At 42.7% G+C, this 18,958-nt stretch overlaps 1 protein-coding gene across 2 annotated transcripts in view; it reads right to left on the bottom strand.

Annotated features, from left to right (window-relative positions):
- The window catches only part of NECAB1 (N-terminal EF-hand calcium binding protein 1), a 59,059-nt gene that overhangs the window by 39,648 nt on the left and 453 nt on the right, over nt 1-18,958 (bottom strand). The window contains exons 1-3 of one of the 2 annotated variants that reach the window (XM_065629337.1): nt 13,565-13,579; nt 7,974-8,004; nt 1,094-1,202 (exon numbers count right to left, since the gene is read on the bottom strand). In XM_065629337.1, coding sequence (XP_065485409.1) covers nt 1,094-1,202; nt 7,974-8,004; nt 13,565-13,567 — 143 coding nt within the window. In that variant the 5' untranslated portion in view covers nt 13,568-13,579. Of the gene's footprint in view, nt 1-1,093; nt 1,203-7,973; nt 8,005-13,564; nt 13,590-18,958 lie in introns of those variants that run through there. The other variant, XM_065629336.1, reaches the window with a different exon arrangement.

Here is an 18,958-nt window from a genome sequence, read left to right as displayed (position 1 = left end):
TAGGATTAGGTAAACTGCATGCATTGTATCTGATGAAGATCTTATTTGTTTCTCAGTCTTTGCCACTGATTTTAAGAAACCTGAGGAAAATAAAAGGTTACACTTATTTCTTCTGTACACAGTACTTATTTATTTAGCAGTATTTCTGCAACCTTCTGCTTTGAATTTATAGCACGCAAATACTTTTGACAAATTAGGGAAATATGGGAAATATGGGAAATTAGGGAAACAATGACTGCCTACTGCCATTTCTTATGATAAGAGATAGCCTGTTTATACTGCTGTTTCTCCTGTGACGTCTGTTAAGGAGACTGATACATCTGGTAAACCTGTATCTCTGTTGCATCTTAGTACCAAGAGTATTCAACACAGGATGGTTTACTAGATGCTTTAGGATGGCCTTGGGATTAGGAGTCAATTCCATACTTCCATTTTGTGATGGCTTAAATCTGATGATACTGGGGAGGTTATGCCTGATTTACAGCAACGTGAGATCAGAGCAGGACTGGACCCAGTATTGACCCCTGGGGTGCAACACTAGTTACTGGCCTCCAACTAGATTTCATGCCACTGATCATCACCCTCTGGGCCTGGCCATTCATCTGGTTTTCAATCCACCTTAATCACTGTAGATAGGGAAAAGTTACCTTAAGGGAAAATCCAATGGCACAAGTTTGGCTGTGTTGAAAACAATACGTAAGGTTCTTCGCACCCTCCTTTATTTTTTTTACCTGCTCAACATCTCCTCCAAGTATCCATCTCAGGTAGTGAATCAAGGGAAGTCAAGAATTGAAGTACTTATATTCAAGCCTCAAGGAAGCCACAGACCCATTACTGTCACAGGCGGGCAACACAGAAGGCATCCTGTTTCCACTCTGTGTTTTCAGTACCCAAATCACATTTGTTGGAACATGCAGATATTTCTACAAGGTTTAGAAAGACTTCACTTTTACAGTTTAGAGCCATTTGACACAGTATAGCTTCCCTGAAGCAGCTTTCGTCTTAGACTTGTTTTCTGATCAACCCGATGTCTTTTTCTTTCCATTCTCAGATATGGAGAGTAACACTCTGATTATAAGAAGGGGACACTTACTCAGTGTTGTGTGTATCAATTGTGTGAAAAAGTTCATGCAGTTCTTCTCCACTCAGAACGCCATCAGCAAAGTAAGCTTTGAATTCATCAAAGGACAGTTTTCCATCATCTGTAACAATGAAGAAATGGAAAGTGCCTTAGTTTCATGTATGGTTTTGCTTGTTTACTTCATGCAGTAGAAGAGGAAACCATTTAAAAACCCTGCTCTTCACATTAAATGTAGAAACTTTACCTACTTGATCAAAACATATAAAGAACATGATGTCAAGTGCATCAGCTGTTGTATCAGAGTTCTCACTTTGCCTCGCAACTCTGGTGTTCTTCCTCATTCTCATCTTTCAAGCAAAGATAGTTTGGATTTGGTAAGTCTCTACCAAGAAACACATCAGTACAATCCCAACTGTGCCCTGACCCCATTCACTGCCGCTTCTCCCTGTCATGCCCCACACTTCCCCTACTTGCTCCCTGCCCATGTTCTCACCTCTACATGGAAGATCTGAGACTGAGAGGGCTAGAGAAAATCCAGAGAAATGCAAACCCAAACATTTCTTGAAGGAACACATTGGTTGAATGAAACTTTCTTCAGCTATATAAAGCTGTCTTCTTATTTCCCTTTTCTTTTCCTCCTCTTTCTTTCCTTTGCTCCCTGCCTCCTCATGAGAGACAGACTCAAGTGCACAACTCAATAGCAGCTCACTTCTAAGTACACTAATCAATACACTGCACTGGTTTGCAGCATTTTGATTCTCTCTTTCTTTATAAAATATATCTTTCTCAAAAAGCTCTATGTTTGGTGTGAAATTACAAAACAAATTTTTAAAAGTTCAACTTCCATGGACTAGGAAGACAGCTTTGTGTCTTCCTCCAGTGGAAAGAATTTCAGCTCATTTTCTTACCATAGAAAATAATGAATTTCTGTTTGCCAACATGTAATTTGTCTAGAATTATACCAAAATTTAGGAATGAGAAAACTGTTTTGGACATATATCAGATGTCAGCTGAAATCCTCAAATGGATTTTCAGATGGAGTTTGAATAGGCCATGCAACATACAGTGAAGCCCAACTATGAAGAATTTGATTTTTTATTTTCTAAGTATTTGCTCTTCTATTTTGTTTGGGACAAAAACAATCATCACCACATGCATCCTGATCATCATCAATAACACGTTCATGTAGTTAAGAAGTGTCTACAGGACTAACGGGACTCAGAGGGATGGGAAGTACTATATGATAGTGTTTAGAAGAACAGTAATGGGATGTACATTAATTCAAGAAGAGAGAGTCCTTATTACAATCTCTAATACAGTATTTAATTGAGTCTGTTTCACCTGTTTCTTAATTTAGCTTTAATTGTAGCAAACCCTTGACTACATGAGGCAGAATCCTTGAGCTGAGATGTGTTAGGCAGAGATTAATTCATCTGGTATTTTCAGGATGTTACCACTTCAAATTGAGGCTCTACCCTCCTTTTGTCAGATCAAACTGCACAACTGTGAATGCTTTCTAAAGGGTATTTCAATAAATACTACAGCATTTTATTGAAGTACTGATCGTATTTGTATCTCAGCTCACGCATGTCTGAAAATCCCAGAGAAGGTGCTATACTGTAGATTTTCTATGTGTTTTGTTTTGTTTTGTTTGTTTGTTTGGATTGTCAGAATTGTTTGGATGTTTGTTTGGATGTCAGAAATGGATAAAATGTGTCACAGTTTGGACAGCCTGTCCCACCCACAGGGTGGCCATGACTGCAGTGACAGCAGTGGCAGACTTAGGTCGTCGTCTGGTTTTGAAAGTAGGACTCTGAGTTGCAAAGAGCACTAGACTCTCTTAATTCTGGCTTCTGATCATATCACAATGACAATTTAAATGACATATGACAGCACAACTAATTTTTTGATTAGCACATAATTCAAGGCTGAGGAGAAGGAATCAATTAAAGGAAGAAATGCAAGATAATTCTGGTTGCTGAAATGAACTAGATCCTGGACAGAGCTTTGAATGACATTGTGTAGAAGGTGATACAAGAAACCAACTAATGTTTAAAAAGTCAAAGAAAGAAGTTTACAAATGCAAAGCTGGTCCAACACAAGTCCTTGAGATTTCATTCAGGGATCCCTCAGCAACAGCTGACATTTGCTTCTGTCCTGAAGAGCAGGTGTCCTCTTTGCTGTACAGGCATGATTTCAGAAGAAGTATGTGGGTCAGGATGAGGTAAAACCATAACTCCATGAAAACAGTTATGGCAAATTGTTCTTCATTGACTAGTGTATCTGAATGAGTTTCAAATGCAAGATTGACGATCAGCAAACAAAAGCCAAAGGAAGAAGATCCATCTCTTTTACTTAGAAGAAGCTGGAATGGTTAAATAGTAGTTAAGTAATAATCTAGCTAAACTGATTGAGCCTTTGCATGAAGCATAGATAATATTTTCAGAGCTTAACACTTTGTAACTCTGTTTTGGGTAGCACTAAATTTAAGTACACATGGCTCTTTCTCTTCCTTCATTAACATACTGAATCACTGACAGGGCACTAAACAACTGTAGAGGGTAAGACTAAGATGTTCGAAGCAGCAGATAAATCTACAACATACTGCTGCCTAATTTCAGAATGGTGAAAAATCTATTATAAATGCAGTATCTGAATCCTGTAACTGCATGTATTATTAAAGCATGCAGATTTGAAGCGCAGAGCTGAGGAGGTTCCTCACTCTTCTACTTGCTCTTATTTCATAATTTATATGGCTTCAAATATACAATTTCCAAGAGTTTTCCAAGCTGGACAAATTGAATGTCTGATTCAACAAAAACATTTTGAAACATTAAATATGAAAAGACAGATTGTAGCTGGAGATAATCATTATTATGATCAAAATGAAATGTCAGGATATACAACAACTAAAAATCAAGATGGCACAATACTGGGTTGAAGGTAGGCAATTTTCTTTGACAGAACTGCCATGATTACCTAATTAAGAATCTAAATACATCTGCCATTTGGCACTGGTTAAAGAGAAGGAATATCACATACTGAGTGTGTTGAAAGGAGCTTCTTTTCACAGCTATGCTTCCTTTGGCTCATACAGATAAAATCAATTGTTTAATCAAACTGCGTCTGTAGCTTTAGCCTTTGCTGGGAAGCATGATCTGCGTGCAAGTTATACACATACTCAAGAAGCTAGTTTACTCATAGAACAGTCTGGGTGTGACACAAAACCTGAAACATCTGTCTGTTTATCTGTTCTTCAGGATCATTGGCTTTACATCAATCCAGAAAATCAATGACCTGCCAACAGCCAGATTGGGCACTCTAACTATTCTCTTTATATTTTATCATCCAAGAGCAGACATTGCCTTTTGCTTCATTGCTATTTATTCTCAGTAACATTTTGAATGTCAATGACATTGACTGACACATCACCGACCTTGTTGCTGGCAAAACCCAAGGAGGTTTGAACCTATTTGGTTACTTACAGACCTCATATGGTTGCATTTACTGAAAAAAAGCTATGGTTCTCCAGAGCATTTCTCTGATTTTGTATAACTGCTAGTGCAGCTGGGGACTCAGCTGCCAGTGGCCCAGGCCACCCCTGCACTTCCTCGGTGCTCAGATGAAGCTCAGACCCAACCCCTAACTAGTGCTCCTCATGCTATTTAATTGCAGACACATATGCCTAACCAGGCTTTTCTTCAAGCATCAAGAACAGCTTTTATTTTAAAGTCTGCATTACGCATCCTCGGCGTCATGTCCCTGGGGCACACCTCACTGCTCTCGGAGTGCCCAGATAAATACTGTCTGGTTTAAGTGCTTCAGAGCAGCTGAGTGGAAACCTCTATCATAGATGCTTCAATCCATGTCACTGGCAAAGTGACAGGGGGTGGATGATTCATAAAAGACAAACTTCTCTGAAGCCATGCATCCCTCAGACAAATCAACCTGCAGCAGCGTTTGCCTTGGCAACGTTATCTCAAAGAAGCTGTTTGACAAGCCTTGCTTGCTTTTGTGTATCTTCTCTGATGTATTTCAAAACCAGAATGTCTTCAAAAACAGGTGCAGTTGCCTGTTCTCCTTGGAGCCAAAACACTCCTGACTGGCAGACAAAAATATAAACAATAAAATGAATCTCCCGGCGTAGTACTTGCAAGTTTAGAAATATATTTACATGGTGTTTTAGAAGAGTCTTCCTTTGGGTTACAATTACAATCTTACATTTATTTAAGTAAAATACACCTCTCTACTGAACAGATGTTTTTACGTGTAAAATAGGACCAAGTGATATCCCCCAGCCAGTTCACTGCAGAAACACGAGTAATGTCTAGGACACAGTTTGGATAGTTTATGACTTCAATAGACAACAGCATATCTGATGAAGGAAAGGCACACATATACTCTCTTTTTGCATTGAAAGATTACTTCAGTAATGGAAAAGATATCCAGCAAATAATGGACAAGGTCATGTGTATATTTGGAGTATACATGCCCAAAGACGGTGGCAAATAGTGAGTCTGCAGGCAGGGAAGGAAGTTACAGTGGTGCAGAGGAGCAGGATGTCCTGCAGAGATGCCAGTAAATGCTGGAGGACAGCAAAACAGCTTCCACTTTCAGCTATTTTGGGCTTCTTGTTAGGACTGGGAGCCTTTCCTAGCAGCTAAACATGCCTGTGGGCTCCTCAGAGGACACCAAAGCAGTCTTTTTACAGCAGGAGCCACATCACACGGAGCTTCTATGGCCAAATGGCAGCCCTAGGGCTTATAGCAATTGGAAGAGCCACATGGAAGAGCTTATGGCAACTGGAAGGAAAAGAACGACTGACCTAAAGCTCATCCTGGGGTTCACCTTGGTGGGATGGGATTTGGAAAGCAGAGCCTATGGCACTGTCCTGAGCCAACCAAGTGGTGCCCAGCCTGCCTCCAGGTTGGCAACATGCACACTGCCAGCACAGTTGGGTTATTTAGGGTCTGGGGCTCCATGGGCACAGTCCTCTGCTCTTGTAGGGCAAAGATTAGCAAAAGGTGAAGAGATAACAAGAAGTGAAACCAACAAATAGAAAAATCCCCTGTGGCAGAAAGAATTTGTTCCCCAGGAAGGTACAACAGGAACTAGGAAATGACAGTGCTCAAAATGGATCTGTCACTTTGGCCATGGGAAAGACAAGGGCCAAAAAACAATTCCATCCAGGTCCTAACAGTTCTCAATGGGAGCTGACTTCCCAAATCCCTTGTGGGAATTGTGGCAGCCCATTATGGATTTTTGAAACCTGGCTGCCTTTGAAGAAGTTAAAGGCTTAAAGCACCTCACTCAGGCCACAGTCCCCTGTGTGGCTGAAGCAAACACAGCGGAAAGGCTGTGTGAACGTGGGTCCTGCTCCCAGCTCGCCCACGCCTGGGGACCTGCTGTGTGACTTGCCTTTTTGGAAGGAACTGATAGTCCATACCTGCTGTAAAAGGTTTGGATCAGGGCATTTGAGTGCTAAAAGATATAGCCTTATACACAGAGAAAACGAGGTAGTGGGGGACACACACATGACAACAGATATGGATGGACTGAACAAGATGCAAAAAAGTTGAAAAAAAATTGATTTATTGGCATACAGCACATAAGCTGGAATCAGACCAAGGAAGACCTGCCAAAATATAATTTTCAGTGTGCCAAAGAGTACGCTGATAATATCCAGTAGGTCCCAGGCATGAGGGATTGTGTAAGAAAAAGCACAGACATAAGCTGAAGCTTTAAAGATTCTGAGCAAATGCACTAAGCTTTCATTGACTCTGATCTGTATGGAGTATTAACATAAGCAGAAATAGTGATTTTGAGCCATTGTTCCAGCTATATGCTGGAAAAGCTTAGCAGACATAACCAAGTGGTCCCAAGGGACTAGCCTAATAGGGAGAAGGCTTAGGCTTAAAAATAGGCATTTTATCTTTATAGAAATAATGACATTGGGAATCTGGAGTGCAGAGTCCAGACCTGCAGCACCTGAAGGGCCCAGGGAGGTGGGACGGGGAATCCCACCCCAGGCAGAGCCTGGGCTCTGAAAGAGGAGCCAGGGTGGTATCTGCAGTGGAGCCAGATGCTCAGGAAGCAAACAGCAGTGTGGCCAGAGTTCCTGGAGGCTGTGCTGCAAGGGTTTTGCCTTACAAATCCATTTCACCAGTACTGACTGAAAAATTTGGGACCTCAAATCAGCCACGCTGCAGTTCAGAAGATTTGTGTCTGGCTCCTATTCAGAATATATGCTGGGTAAAGCCATCCAGTAAATGTATAGCTGAAATGCAGCCACTATAGGCAGCTCAAACCTGGCCCTGCTGGGTAACATGGTGCAGATAGCTTCCCCAAGGGATTCCTGCACATAGCTGTTTCTCTCAAGGACGGGCATACAAGAGCTGGTCACCCTGTCCTGCTGTGACATTTCTGGCCAGTCCCTGTGTGTGGAGGGGAGAGCCCATGTGCTGCTGCAGCTGCCACCAAGCACCGCTTGGTGACCTCATGAGACATCAGGATGTTGTGGCTCCCGATTAGGAGATACTGGCCTAGGAAAAAATGCTGAAATCAGGGACTTGGCATGCCTTCCTTTGGTGTAGCTCCAATATTTTCCTTGAAATAAAGTTTAATATGCTAAGTGGCAATCTTCAGAGAGCTCCCAGGCCAACTGTAATGCTTCACTTTAGAGCGATTCCAGAGATCCCCTTCCTGAGGTGCTTCTCCTGCCTCTTGCAGGAATATTCACTCAGCCCTTTGGGATGGCATAAATTCGAACTCTGGGCTACAAGCTAGAGTCACTGAGAAGTCACTCCCTGAGGACTGCTGTAGTGAGCTGGCTGTTATCCTGCCACAGCTCACCTGGAGACACATGAGCAGATGCAGCTGGTAGAAGACTCACCTGCAAAGTCAGTGTTTGTCCTGCAATGGTCCTGTCAAGAAATAATGTATATGTAAACACCTATTTTGATCACAGCAAAACTGACTCTAGCATGAGCGTTGTGAGATTTCCTCTTGATCATTATGCGGATGTAACTATGGCTTTATGTTTACTCTGTGGAAGTCTTCTTGGGTGGCTCAAATGTGTATGTCAAATGTGTATGTCAGTGCTTGGGTCACTGACACTGGTGGAAGTGATAGGATGCTACTGCTGCACTTGCCTTATTTTAAAGAATCTTTTATTTGCAACCCACAGTTTTTTGTCAGGCTGATGTTCCCATGGTTTTACAGGTAGGCTGAAATCCCCAGATCATTGCAATCAACGACAATTTTGTGACTGCATGTATTATCATACTTTCTTATTGAGTTTTAGAATTCTACTTTGAAAAGTGTGATTGATATCCCTGTGCTGTACCATGGACATCAGAGGGTGCTGAATGAAGACATATGACAGAATGAGAATAGTCTCATCTGACTGTATGTGTCATTTTACATATTCTAGTTCAATAACATTATAAATGATCTATTTTCAGAGGGGAAGAAAAGGCTTTCAGTGAGTGCTTGTTTGAAATGTCAGAGAAAAAATAAAACCAGACATAAATGTGCTGGTTCCGACATTAAGAACATTTTGCTGCTAGTCTGTGCTGGGTGCTTGTCATTCAGGTTTGGCCATTTCTGGAGCTTTTTCTTTTGTTTAGTCACTTTTCAATTTTTCCCTCATTGGGCTGCAGTTATTCTTGACTGCCTGCAGCATACTGTTTACTGTGTTCTTTATGGTTAATATTGTTAAGGTTTGGGTTTGTTCATTTGTTTGGTTTGGTTTTGTGGTGTTTCTTGTTGTTTTGTTGTTTTCGTTTGTTTGTTTGGGTCTCTGCTTCTATAGCAGGTATTACCTATGTTGTTCTCAAATATCTTCCTCTTAGGGGCTTTAATGATGTTGGAGGCATAGTTATACCCAGTGCTTTTTCATAACAGCTGACTTGTATTTGCAAATCAATGACAGCATCTATATACAAACAATCTTTTCTAAACCTGTCATATTAGAGCAGAAGCTGTAAGTTTGGAACAAGGCCATAATCAAATACCAGTTCTAAACTTGTGGAGGAGACAGCTGGAAGATCCTTCTTCTGGAGAACGTGGCTGGGAGTCACTCCCTCCTCTCTCCAGGTTTGACTGGATGGCTATTTCCATGCTGAAAAGTGCTAAGCAGAGTTTTAAATGCTAGGACATGCCATGTTCCCAGAGCAGGAGAGAAGGTTTGTGCATTAAAGCGTGGTTCTTGTGCTGGTGCATACACTCAGCAGCCCACAGACAGGCAAGCCCACAGCTAAGTCACCAGGCTTGGAGTAATTTGTTTCCACCATCAGAAGAGAACAGATCTGAAGGACATGGAGATGATAAAGTAGAAAGGCTCTGCTAAAAGGGAAGAGCAGCCCTCTTCTTCCCCAGGAGGATGGGAAGAGAAATGACCCCCACCTTGATGCAGGCAAAGGCAGAACACTGCTCTCCAGTTATTTTGTGGTACTCCCTGATTCTGGTCAGTGTTGAACCATCAGGGCTGAAGCACCTTCCCTCAGCTGAAGGAAAACTGTTACTCTTGCAAGATCAAGAGTTGCGTTCTCAGTAGATTATTACCATTTTTTCTTCTCCATTTTGACAGTCAGACTGTGATTGGATTTCTGCAACATAGTCTATATTTGAATTTCCATTCCTGTGATAACAGGAGGAAATTACATCATGTGGCTACACTACCAGGGCAAGGCCCCAGGGTGACATTTACCAACAAGTGATATTGTTTCATTTGTTTGCAAATCACTGCCAGGCCTATGGGGTACCTGGTGTCTCTCTTAGCTTATAGGAAAGTAAGAGAAACACGTCATGCAGCCCAGCAGAAAGATAAGCACATATAGGTACTGAAGTCACGTGTGTGTGGGGCAACCACTGTCACCTGTGAGATGAGTGAGGTAAAAAATTGGCTTGATTAGGAAAGACTGCATTTGGCTTTTCCAGTTTCCATATTTGTTGTCCCTGCTGGCCAGGGACAAGATTTTACTTTTTGTGAGGAATTTAATTAGTTTGATTTTGTTTTAAATAGCAAAAGGAATGAAATAAATGAAGAGCTTTCCTTTTAGTTGTTGGGGTTTTTTGCCTTTTATTTTTTTCCCAAATTAGGTTTCATTTGAATGTGTGGAGTTTTGTAAAGTAAACCTGACCAAAACTTCATTTTTACATGCAAACCTGGAACTTCTCATTTCCAAAAAGGTCAATGTGCAACATCTCACCTTTAAGAAATTGCCCTCTTTTCCCTTAGGGTTTTCTATTGCTTTTGTGAATATTGGGAACCATATATTTCTTAGAAATGTGATGTTCCTTCTCTATGATTTGTTCACCTTCTAAGGAAATGACACGACCTTTTCAGTTACAGGAGGAGTGTGGACCTCCTCCTCAGTGGAGCTCCTCAGCCATGAAATAAGCACTATAGGTAGAGTTTATGAAGCTAATGCTCCTGTGGAAGCTATGCACAACTGATGTTTCCAGAAACAGGAGGGTAACAGAATGATGTATGTGTCTGGGGTGGCAAAGAAAGAAGCCACCACCCCCAAATAAACAAGATTTGCATGGCTTCTTTCAAATGGTGGAATGACTGTTAAAGGAGTTTCTCAGTTAAACCCAGCAGTCATAAATCATTTTAGCATTTTGAGTGACAGCAATTCAGCAGGATTTCTTGGGTCTTTTGATCTCTTATTTTATATTGTCTTTGCAAGAATAGTTGTCTTTCTTTGCTGTAGAAGGCTAACATGAAAGCCCACAGTCCCTACAATCATAGTAAGAATGCTATCTCCTTTAATGGAGATAGGAGGAAGAATGAGGAAGAAATTTTTTACGATGAGGGTGAGAAAATACTGGAACAGGCTGTCAAGAGAGGTGGTAGATGCTCCATCCCTGGAAACATTCAAGGCCAGTCTGGACGGGGTTTTGAGCAACTTGATCTAGTTGAAGATGTCCCTGCTCATTGCAGAAGGGTTGGACTAGGTGACCTTTGAAGGTCCCTTCCAACACAAACTGTTCCATGATACTATGATTCTATAATATTCCTATTCATTACCTTGATCCACTTTTTTGGATGTATTTCTTTCTTGTTGTCAAGCATCTAGTAAGGTTTTTGATTATAATTTTTTGGGTGGAATTTTAATCTCACAGAAAATGAATATGGCAGCTCTGAGAGAGTCCTATTGAAAGTTCATGGGTTAACAGGAGCGTGCCACGGACAGTAATGTAGTATTTGTTACTGTAAGCCAACAGTTGGTCTCCTGTAGCACAGAAAGGTGACTCTAAAAGTCCAAGTATCCTAGTCATTAACAAAGGCTAATAATTGCTGTTGACAACTGTTTAAACATGTTAGGTAAGTGTTCACATATCCAACAACCTTTCTGAGAAGATACTTAACTTCCCAGCCTTAAAACAAATCTGCTACTTATTACTGTTGCATGAGACTGTGCAGTGCTGTATTAGCAAAGTGGAAGTCCCACGGGCAGCTGCTGGTTGAGCAAACACAATTAAGCACATAAGAGCTGAAATAATTTCAAGTTCATGGACTTAAATTAATAGAACTAAAGTGACTGAACTTAGCCACTTTCCTCACAATAACATGTTGTAAAGGATCCATATATAAATATGAACTCCAGTGACCAAAGTCTCTAGGGCCGATGTGGCTTCATATTGCTCTGGAACAAGCAAGTGAGCTGTTTCCCGTATTTTAGTAGCAAAGTATCAGTAATAAACTGTGGAGTAACCTCCATGAGGACTGGAAGACTTCCTGACCACCAAAGTGCTGTGGATCCACCAGGGCTGGGACAGAGCATGAGTTCAAGTCCAGGACAGGGACATGAAGCTGCAGGGGCTCATTTTGGCTATGCGGGAAAGAAGACAGCATCAATCTTCAGGGTAGACTCATAAACATCTATTCCAAACACTGCAGGGAGATCTGCAGGGGATTCCAGGAGAGCTTGGCTGTGGTTGGCATTTAACTAAGCTGGAAAGGCACTGCTGAAGGGGAAGGTCCTTCTCCTCCCATCCCAGCCCTTACCTCGGGATTCAGCTTGCACCATCACTGCCCTTGCAAGCCACTGGCAAGCTGACTGAGAGATATAACAACCTCTCAGTGATGGATTTTGTGCCCCCTGAATTCTTTGAAGGAGCCTTCCATGGTTTTGTGGGAAGTGCCAGTTGCTGCACATGAGCTGGGGCAGGAATAGTGGCCAGAGGTGGGCTGTGGGGTGGGATTGCCATCTCAGCAACAGTAAACTGTTATTCAACTGACTCAGTTATATTATCCCATCAAAGTGTATGGAAGCCCCTTTATGTCCAATAGTTCTTCCTTGAAAGTTATTCTCTTTGATTTTCTCAATGGTATCCATTTGCCTTCAGATATCTGAGAGTACACTATCACACCTGCACAATACCTGTTTTCTGAAGATTGAGCGGGAATTGCTTGTCAGGGTTAAACCTGTCTGAGCTGTGAGTTTGACACTGTTCAGTGCTTTCAGAAAAAGACCCAAGTCTGGCCCATGATTTTGCAAGAATTTGCATCTCCTTTCTTCCCATACTGCAGTGTTACACAGTGCTAAATAATTGTGAGCTTGTGTTTCCTTCTCATACTGAAAGATGTAACTCTGGTTATCTGAGTTACGTATAAATACTATTATGGTAACAGAAGCTCTTCATAGCCTCAGACACACTGAATCTCACACTCTGTGTGGCACAGGGACATGGTAGTGGCTTAATTTCTCCGCTGGGGTATGTGGCACAAAAGTGATAATGTAACTTATCCAAAATTGTGCAGCAATTCTGAGATGGGAAAGGGAGCTAAAGTCAGGTTCAAGACCATGACTATGTATACCAGCAAAAAAATCCAGTGGAAACACTTGTGGTCCTTACATCAAGGACCTTCTCCTGCTGTGACCAAAATGGGAGCATTTGTAAAGCCTTACAGTACTATGTTCCAACTTACTGAATTTAAATAAGGCAAAAAATATATGTGGAAAGAAAATCACTCAGTAGCATGAAGGAAAAACTTTCAATTAAGAACACAATAAGAAGTTATGACTTTTGTGTTATAAATACATGAGTTGAATTCAAGGCTTTATTCTGCCTACTGACATGCAGAACAAACACATAACTGCAAAATGTAAGAAACAAGTCTGATTGCTGGATATGGCCTACGGTGTTTGTAAAAAGTGATAAAATGGAGCTACTAACAAGTATTTCAAAGCTTCTTGTGAACATAATGTCACTAATAAAACAACCACATGCACCCAAAGTGCAAACCAAACACAAACGCCAAATTGTGAAAGCACAAGATTTGCCCATAAGGAACCCATAGGGAGGATCAGTGCACAACAAAATACATTACATTGAATGTGTAGAAAACACAAAATGGCATGAGGGATGGCTGGTTTTCCTTTTGGATGTTTAAAGCATGACTTTAAATGCTAAATCAATGATGGATTTCTGTTTTTTCCAAAGGGAGGGGGAAGACGTGACCGGCCTTACCATTCTTGTCTGCTCTTCTTAATATCTAAACAAAAAGAGAGAGAGAACAGAATCACTTTTTCTGTTGTTGGTAGTGGGGTTTTTTGTTTGTTAGTTCGGGGTTTTTGTTTGTGGGGTTTTTGTTTGTTTATTTTTTGTTTGGTATGGGTTAATAGCATACAATGCTGTATTTACGGGCATTTGTAGTTTGAGCTCTACATCGTATTTTCACAAGGCTGTATAAAATTGAAAGGCCCTTAGTGTGTCTTCGTCTTTCCCTGAGCATTGCTTACTTTAACTCCTCTTGTGCTGTATGCGCAGAAAACCAAGAGCATAATAAGAAGCAGCTTTATTTTCTAGTTTGTGCATGGCTTATAAGGATGATGTTTGGGCATAAAACCAGATACCATATGGCTACCGTGATATTGGATTCGAGGTTGAGAGATGTGGTTTAAAGAAGCAGAGCAAGGATGTTACCTGGGAGGATGCACTGAGCATTTAAGATGGTAAGAAAGACTCAGGGTTTGCATGGGGGGAGGAAGTAAAGGGACAAGTCAGGAGAGGAGCCGGGTGTCATGAAAGGATCAGACTGAGTGTAGGAGGCAGCAAGATCAGATGTGTGGGAGCAAATCTGAGGATTGCTCTGACAGCAAGTAGAAAGCAGGTACAGAAGAAAGAGGAGAGAAAGCATAGAGGTTTATAAGCTGGGAAGGCAAGGGCAGGATTGGAGTGCCTGCTGTAGGAAAGGCTGAGGGAGCTGGGGCTCTTTAGCTTGGAGAAGAGGAGACTGAGGGGTGACCTCATTAATGTTTATAAATATATAAAGGGTGGGTGTCACGAGGATGGAGCTAGGCTCTTCTCGGTGACAACCAACAGTAAGACAAGGGGTAATGGGTCCAAGCTGGAACACAAGAGGTTCCACTTAAATGTGAGAAGAAACTTCTTCTCAGTGAGGGTGACGGAACACTGGAACAGGCTGCCCAGGGGGGTTGTGGATTCTCCTTCTCTGGAGACATTCAAAACCCGCCTGGACGCCTTCCTGTGTAACCTCACCTAAGTTTTCCTGCTCTGGCAGGGGGATTGGACTAGATGATCTTTTGAGGTCCCTTCCAATCCCTAACATTCTGTGATTCTGTGATTCTGTGATCATTTCTGTGCTACTAAAACTGTACATGACCCCAGCTTACTCTCAAGGTGTCCAGGTCTGCCCTGTCTCTCCACTGTAAATGGCACCTGCTGGAGAAGCTACTTGAATACATAAGCAAGGGTCTGTAACACCTCATGCAAAGTCTGAGGAAAGGATCCCGGGGGGCACATCCTGTGAGAAGAGGTGACAGAGCCTTCCAGGCCCAGCCCTGTCATCAGCGGGGGACACAGCACCAACGCACCCAGGGCCGTATGCAGGGGCACCGGCCCTGTCTTGCCGCCAGTGACACACTGGCATGTCCATCTGTCACAGCTGCAGTCCCACCACAGGAACCGCCACATTCATCCACACTTTGAGGCCTGTATCTAGTGGAGTGCCTCAAGGGTCAGTTCTGGGACCAATACTATTCGATATATTCATCAATGACTTGGATGAGGGAATTGAGTGTACTATCAGCAAGTTTGCTGATGACACCAAGCTGGGAGGAGTGGCTGACACGCCAGAGGGCTGTGCTGCCATCCAGCGAGATCTGGACAGGCTGGAGAGTTGGGCGGGGAAAAATTTAATGAAATATAACAAGGGAAAATGTAGAGTCTTGCATCTGGGCAGGAACAACCCCAGTTTCCAGTACAGGTTGGGGAATGACCTATTAGAGAGCAGTGTAGGGGAAAGGGACCTGGGGGTCCTGGTGGACAGCAGGATGACCATGAGCCAGCACTGTGCCCTTGTGGCCAAGAAGGCCAATGGCATCCTGGGGTGTATTAGAAGGGGGGTGGTTAGTAGGTCGAGAGAGGTTCTCCTTCCCCTCTACTCTGCCCTGGTGAGACCTCATCTGGAATATTGTGTCCAGTTCTGGGCCCCTCAGTTCAAGAAGGACAGGGAACTGCTGGAGAGAGTCCAGCGCAGGGCCACAAAGATGATTAAGGGAGTGGAGCATCTCCCTTATGAGGAAAGGCTGAGGGAGCTGGGTCTCTTTAGCTTGGAGAAGAGGAGACTGAGGGGTGACCTCATCAATGTTTATAAATATATAAAGGGTGGGTGTCACGAGGATGGAGCCAGGCTCTTCTTGGTGACAACCAACAGTAAGACAAGGGGACACTTGACAAGTGACGGAGCCCTGGAACAGGCTGCCCAGGGGGGTTGTGGAGTCTCCTTCTCTGGAGACATTCAAAACCCGCCTGGACGCCTCCTGTGTAACCTCACCTAGGTGTTCCTGCTCTGGCAGCGGGATTGGACTGGATGATCTTTTGAGGTCCCTTCCAATCCCTAACATTCTGTGATTCTGTGATTCTGTGACTTTGGAGAAGGGATCAGGGGTCAAGGAGTGGAAGTGACAGAGGAGATATCCTCCGGTTTCTTTGCTAGCTCCTTGCTCTCAGGATGAGGTGGTTTTGTGGTGGCATGGGCAAGGTGCCAGCCATGGGTCACCACATGACATATCAGATATGTGCAATGGCCACCTGGTGATCCTGCCACATTTCCAGATGTAGTCCCCATCACTACATCAGTCTGAACTGCAACAGGGAGTCATCTAGGCAACGCTACAAACAAATTTAGAGAAGGGAAGAAAGCAAATCTCCCAAATATAGTTTCTATTGCTCCTATGAATATCAGTAGTTTCAAAATGGGCACAAATATTTTTGAGAGCTGAAGACAATGGAGATATTCTCCTGTTTGACAAACTGCCAGTAGTATTTCAACAGTTTCTCCAGCACATGCCATAACTGCTCTGCTCCTAGAAGTGAAACCAAACGAGAAATGCAAGGATCCAGGTGCCAAGCTCTGTCGGAGCATCTTTACGGCTGTATTCTATCGGGTGGGGTTGGTGGGGAACTAAAAAAACTGTGACTTACAACTGGGACTTCACTGACAGTCTCTAAGCTGAACTTTGCATTGGAACAAGTTTACAGCACATAAAGGCTGAAATAAACTTTGTAAGATGATATCTTCCCTCCCTGTATATCCAAATAAATCATATATTGCGACTCATTTTTCAGTGTGAGGATTGGCCTGTTTAGGGGTTTTAAATTTTTACTCTTAAACTGGAAGTTTTCTCCTAATGAGAAGTAAAAGACTAAATGCAGACCGAAGAAAAGACAGGTAAAATACAGCCCCAGATTCCTGGCAGGTTTGGCTGGGTTTTTTTGGTAACTGTTTTTGGTCTTTCTTCTACCTCATTGGCAAGCAGCCTTGTTTTCTTTCTGTGTCACCTGAAGGAAAAGTCAGCCTGCTTATCAAGGTACCTGTCACCGTGCTGCCTATAGGACTTGGTGCTGCCCTGGAGCTGGTCACTATATGTTAACAGAGAGGGCAAAGTCAGTGTGCCGAAAGGTTTTGCAGAGTTTCTGCTGAAAGCAGAGAGATTTGTGAAATTTGGGGAGGGTGAATAAACATGATGCTCTGAGATCTAAAGGCTTTCTTCTGCCCAGTTACACTTGATAAAAGGGAGCAGTGGGTGCCTCCAGGCAGATGCACATCCCACTCCTCATCTTGCAAGGGCCTGGCTGAGCTGCCCACTGTGGCACATATGCCAGCACCTCTGAAGGGAAAGAGCAAGGTGTGCTTCAGCAGGGTGATAAATATGCCCAGCTTGGACCCAAGCAATATTAACAGATGACTGGTGACTTGTGCCATGAGTAGCAGGGGGCCATGCAGAGCCACACCATGTGTTGCAGCCACAGTAGGTGACGCAGCCCACACCTTGTGCAAGAATTCTGTGTGGAGCGGCCACACCAGCTGCTCAGTCTTGGCAGTGGAGTTTCCATCAATTAGAAGTGCCCCATAAATATGAGTCAAAGGTGGCAAAATTTTCTGCATCAGTAATTTATCTTAAAAAAATTAACTATTACTATTTTAATTTTAGATCAATTATTTTTTTTTTAAACCTTACAGAAATGTTAAAATCCTTTGGACACTTGATAGGGACTTTGACACAAAAGCAGGAGGAGGTTGCATTAGAAATCAGGTGTCACTCATTAGATCCTAGTGGGACTGAGACCTCAGTGCCTGCCCTTTCTGTGTTGCCTTACAGACAGTCTCTTGCTGCCTGGTCTAATATGCAGTTAGTGTTTACGCAAGTGGAGGGACTTCACTGGGGGGGTTATCAGAGAGCTGCAGACCCTCAAACAGTTACGACCTGAGTGTACTCCCACAGCAGGAAGGGCCCCAAGGGTCCTGTCCCTGCTTTGAAGCAGACAGAGACTAGGTTTGAATTTAAGGTTTTCTTCCAGATGCAAGAGCAGAAATATGGCAGAAGCCTCTCTCCCTCCCTTTCGCCAGTTTTGTGAATGGCACCTGCTTTTCCATGAATATGAACCTGACACTGGTTTAAGAAATTGCTGAAAACTAACCCAACAATTTTCATTTTAAATAAATTTTTCATAGTGGGTGAAATGAAAAGTTTTCAGTTTATCAGGTATTCTGACCATCTGCAGTTTCCCAACCCAGTGTGCTGAGTGAAACTGGAGAGCTGGCTTGATTTGAATGTCTTTTATCTGTTTCCTGACAACCTGGGTTTCTCTTCTGTCTTTGTATTGTATGCCTGTAGTTGTCTGGTTTCTCTTAAAAGAGGTATTTGCAAGACCAAAAAGCTGCATTTTCCATAATACATTTGAATGGATATAATAAAAGTCAACAGAGAGTCTAATTTAAATGATTTCTCATCGAGCCTAGAGCAATCAGGAGATGAACAGATATGGCTTTCATTGGGGGCTGATTGAAATGATTTGGGGAAAATATTGGGGAAGTGTATGTGGGCACATTAGAGAAAATATTTAGATAAAGAGCCCTTAATATAAGCTTTAATACAGAACATGTCATTTCCAGCTGATATTGTGGACTAGCCTCGTTATAAGAGTTGGTCTGCAGTAAATCAGAGTTGGTAGTAGAGTTGGTCTGAAGATTTGTAAGTCTCATCGAGAGAGGATATTTTGGAGATCTTTGAGCAGGAGTTTGCTTTTTATCCAGAACTCACCTTGGACCAATAAGTGCTCTGTGCTAGGCAAGTTTAGACAAAAAACTTTACAGCTGCATCTTGTGAGATGCTGAGCCCTTGGTGATGGTCTAGTACAGCAGCCCTGAGGGGTGGGATGGCCAAGTGCACAGGAGGGCACCTCGCTGGGCTCCCCCTTACCGAGCTGAAGGGCTCAGGGTCACTCAGCACATCAACCCAGACACTCTTCAGCGAAAAGCCCAGAAAAAAAAAAAAAAAAAAAAAAATCCAAGCAGTGTCTTTTCAAAAGTGGCAGCGTTATCAGTCAACGCCTCTC

Source organism: Caloenas nicobarica, chromosome 2, assembly GCF_036013445.1.
Source record: "Caloenas nicobarica isolate bCalNic1 chromosome 2, bCalNic1.hap1, whole genome shotgun sequence".
Lineage (NCBI taxonomy): Eukaryota > Metazoa > Chordata > Aves > Columbiformes > Columbidae > Caloenas > Caloenas nicobarica.
The sequence above is the reverse complement of the archived record's forward strand: the minus strand, read 5'-3'. Positions and strand labels throughout refer to the sequence as shown.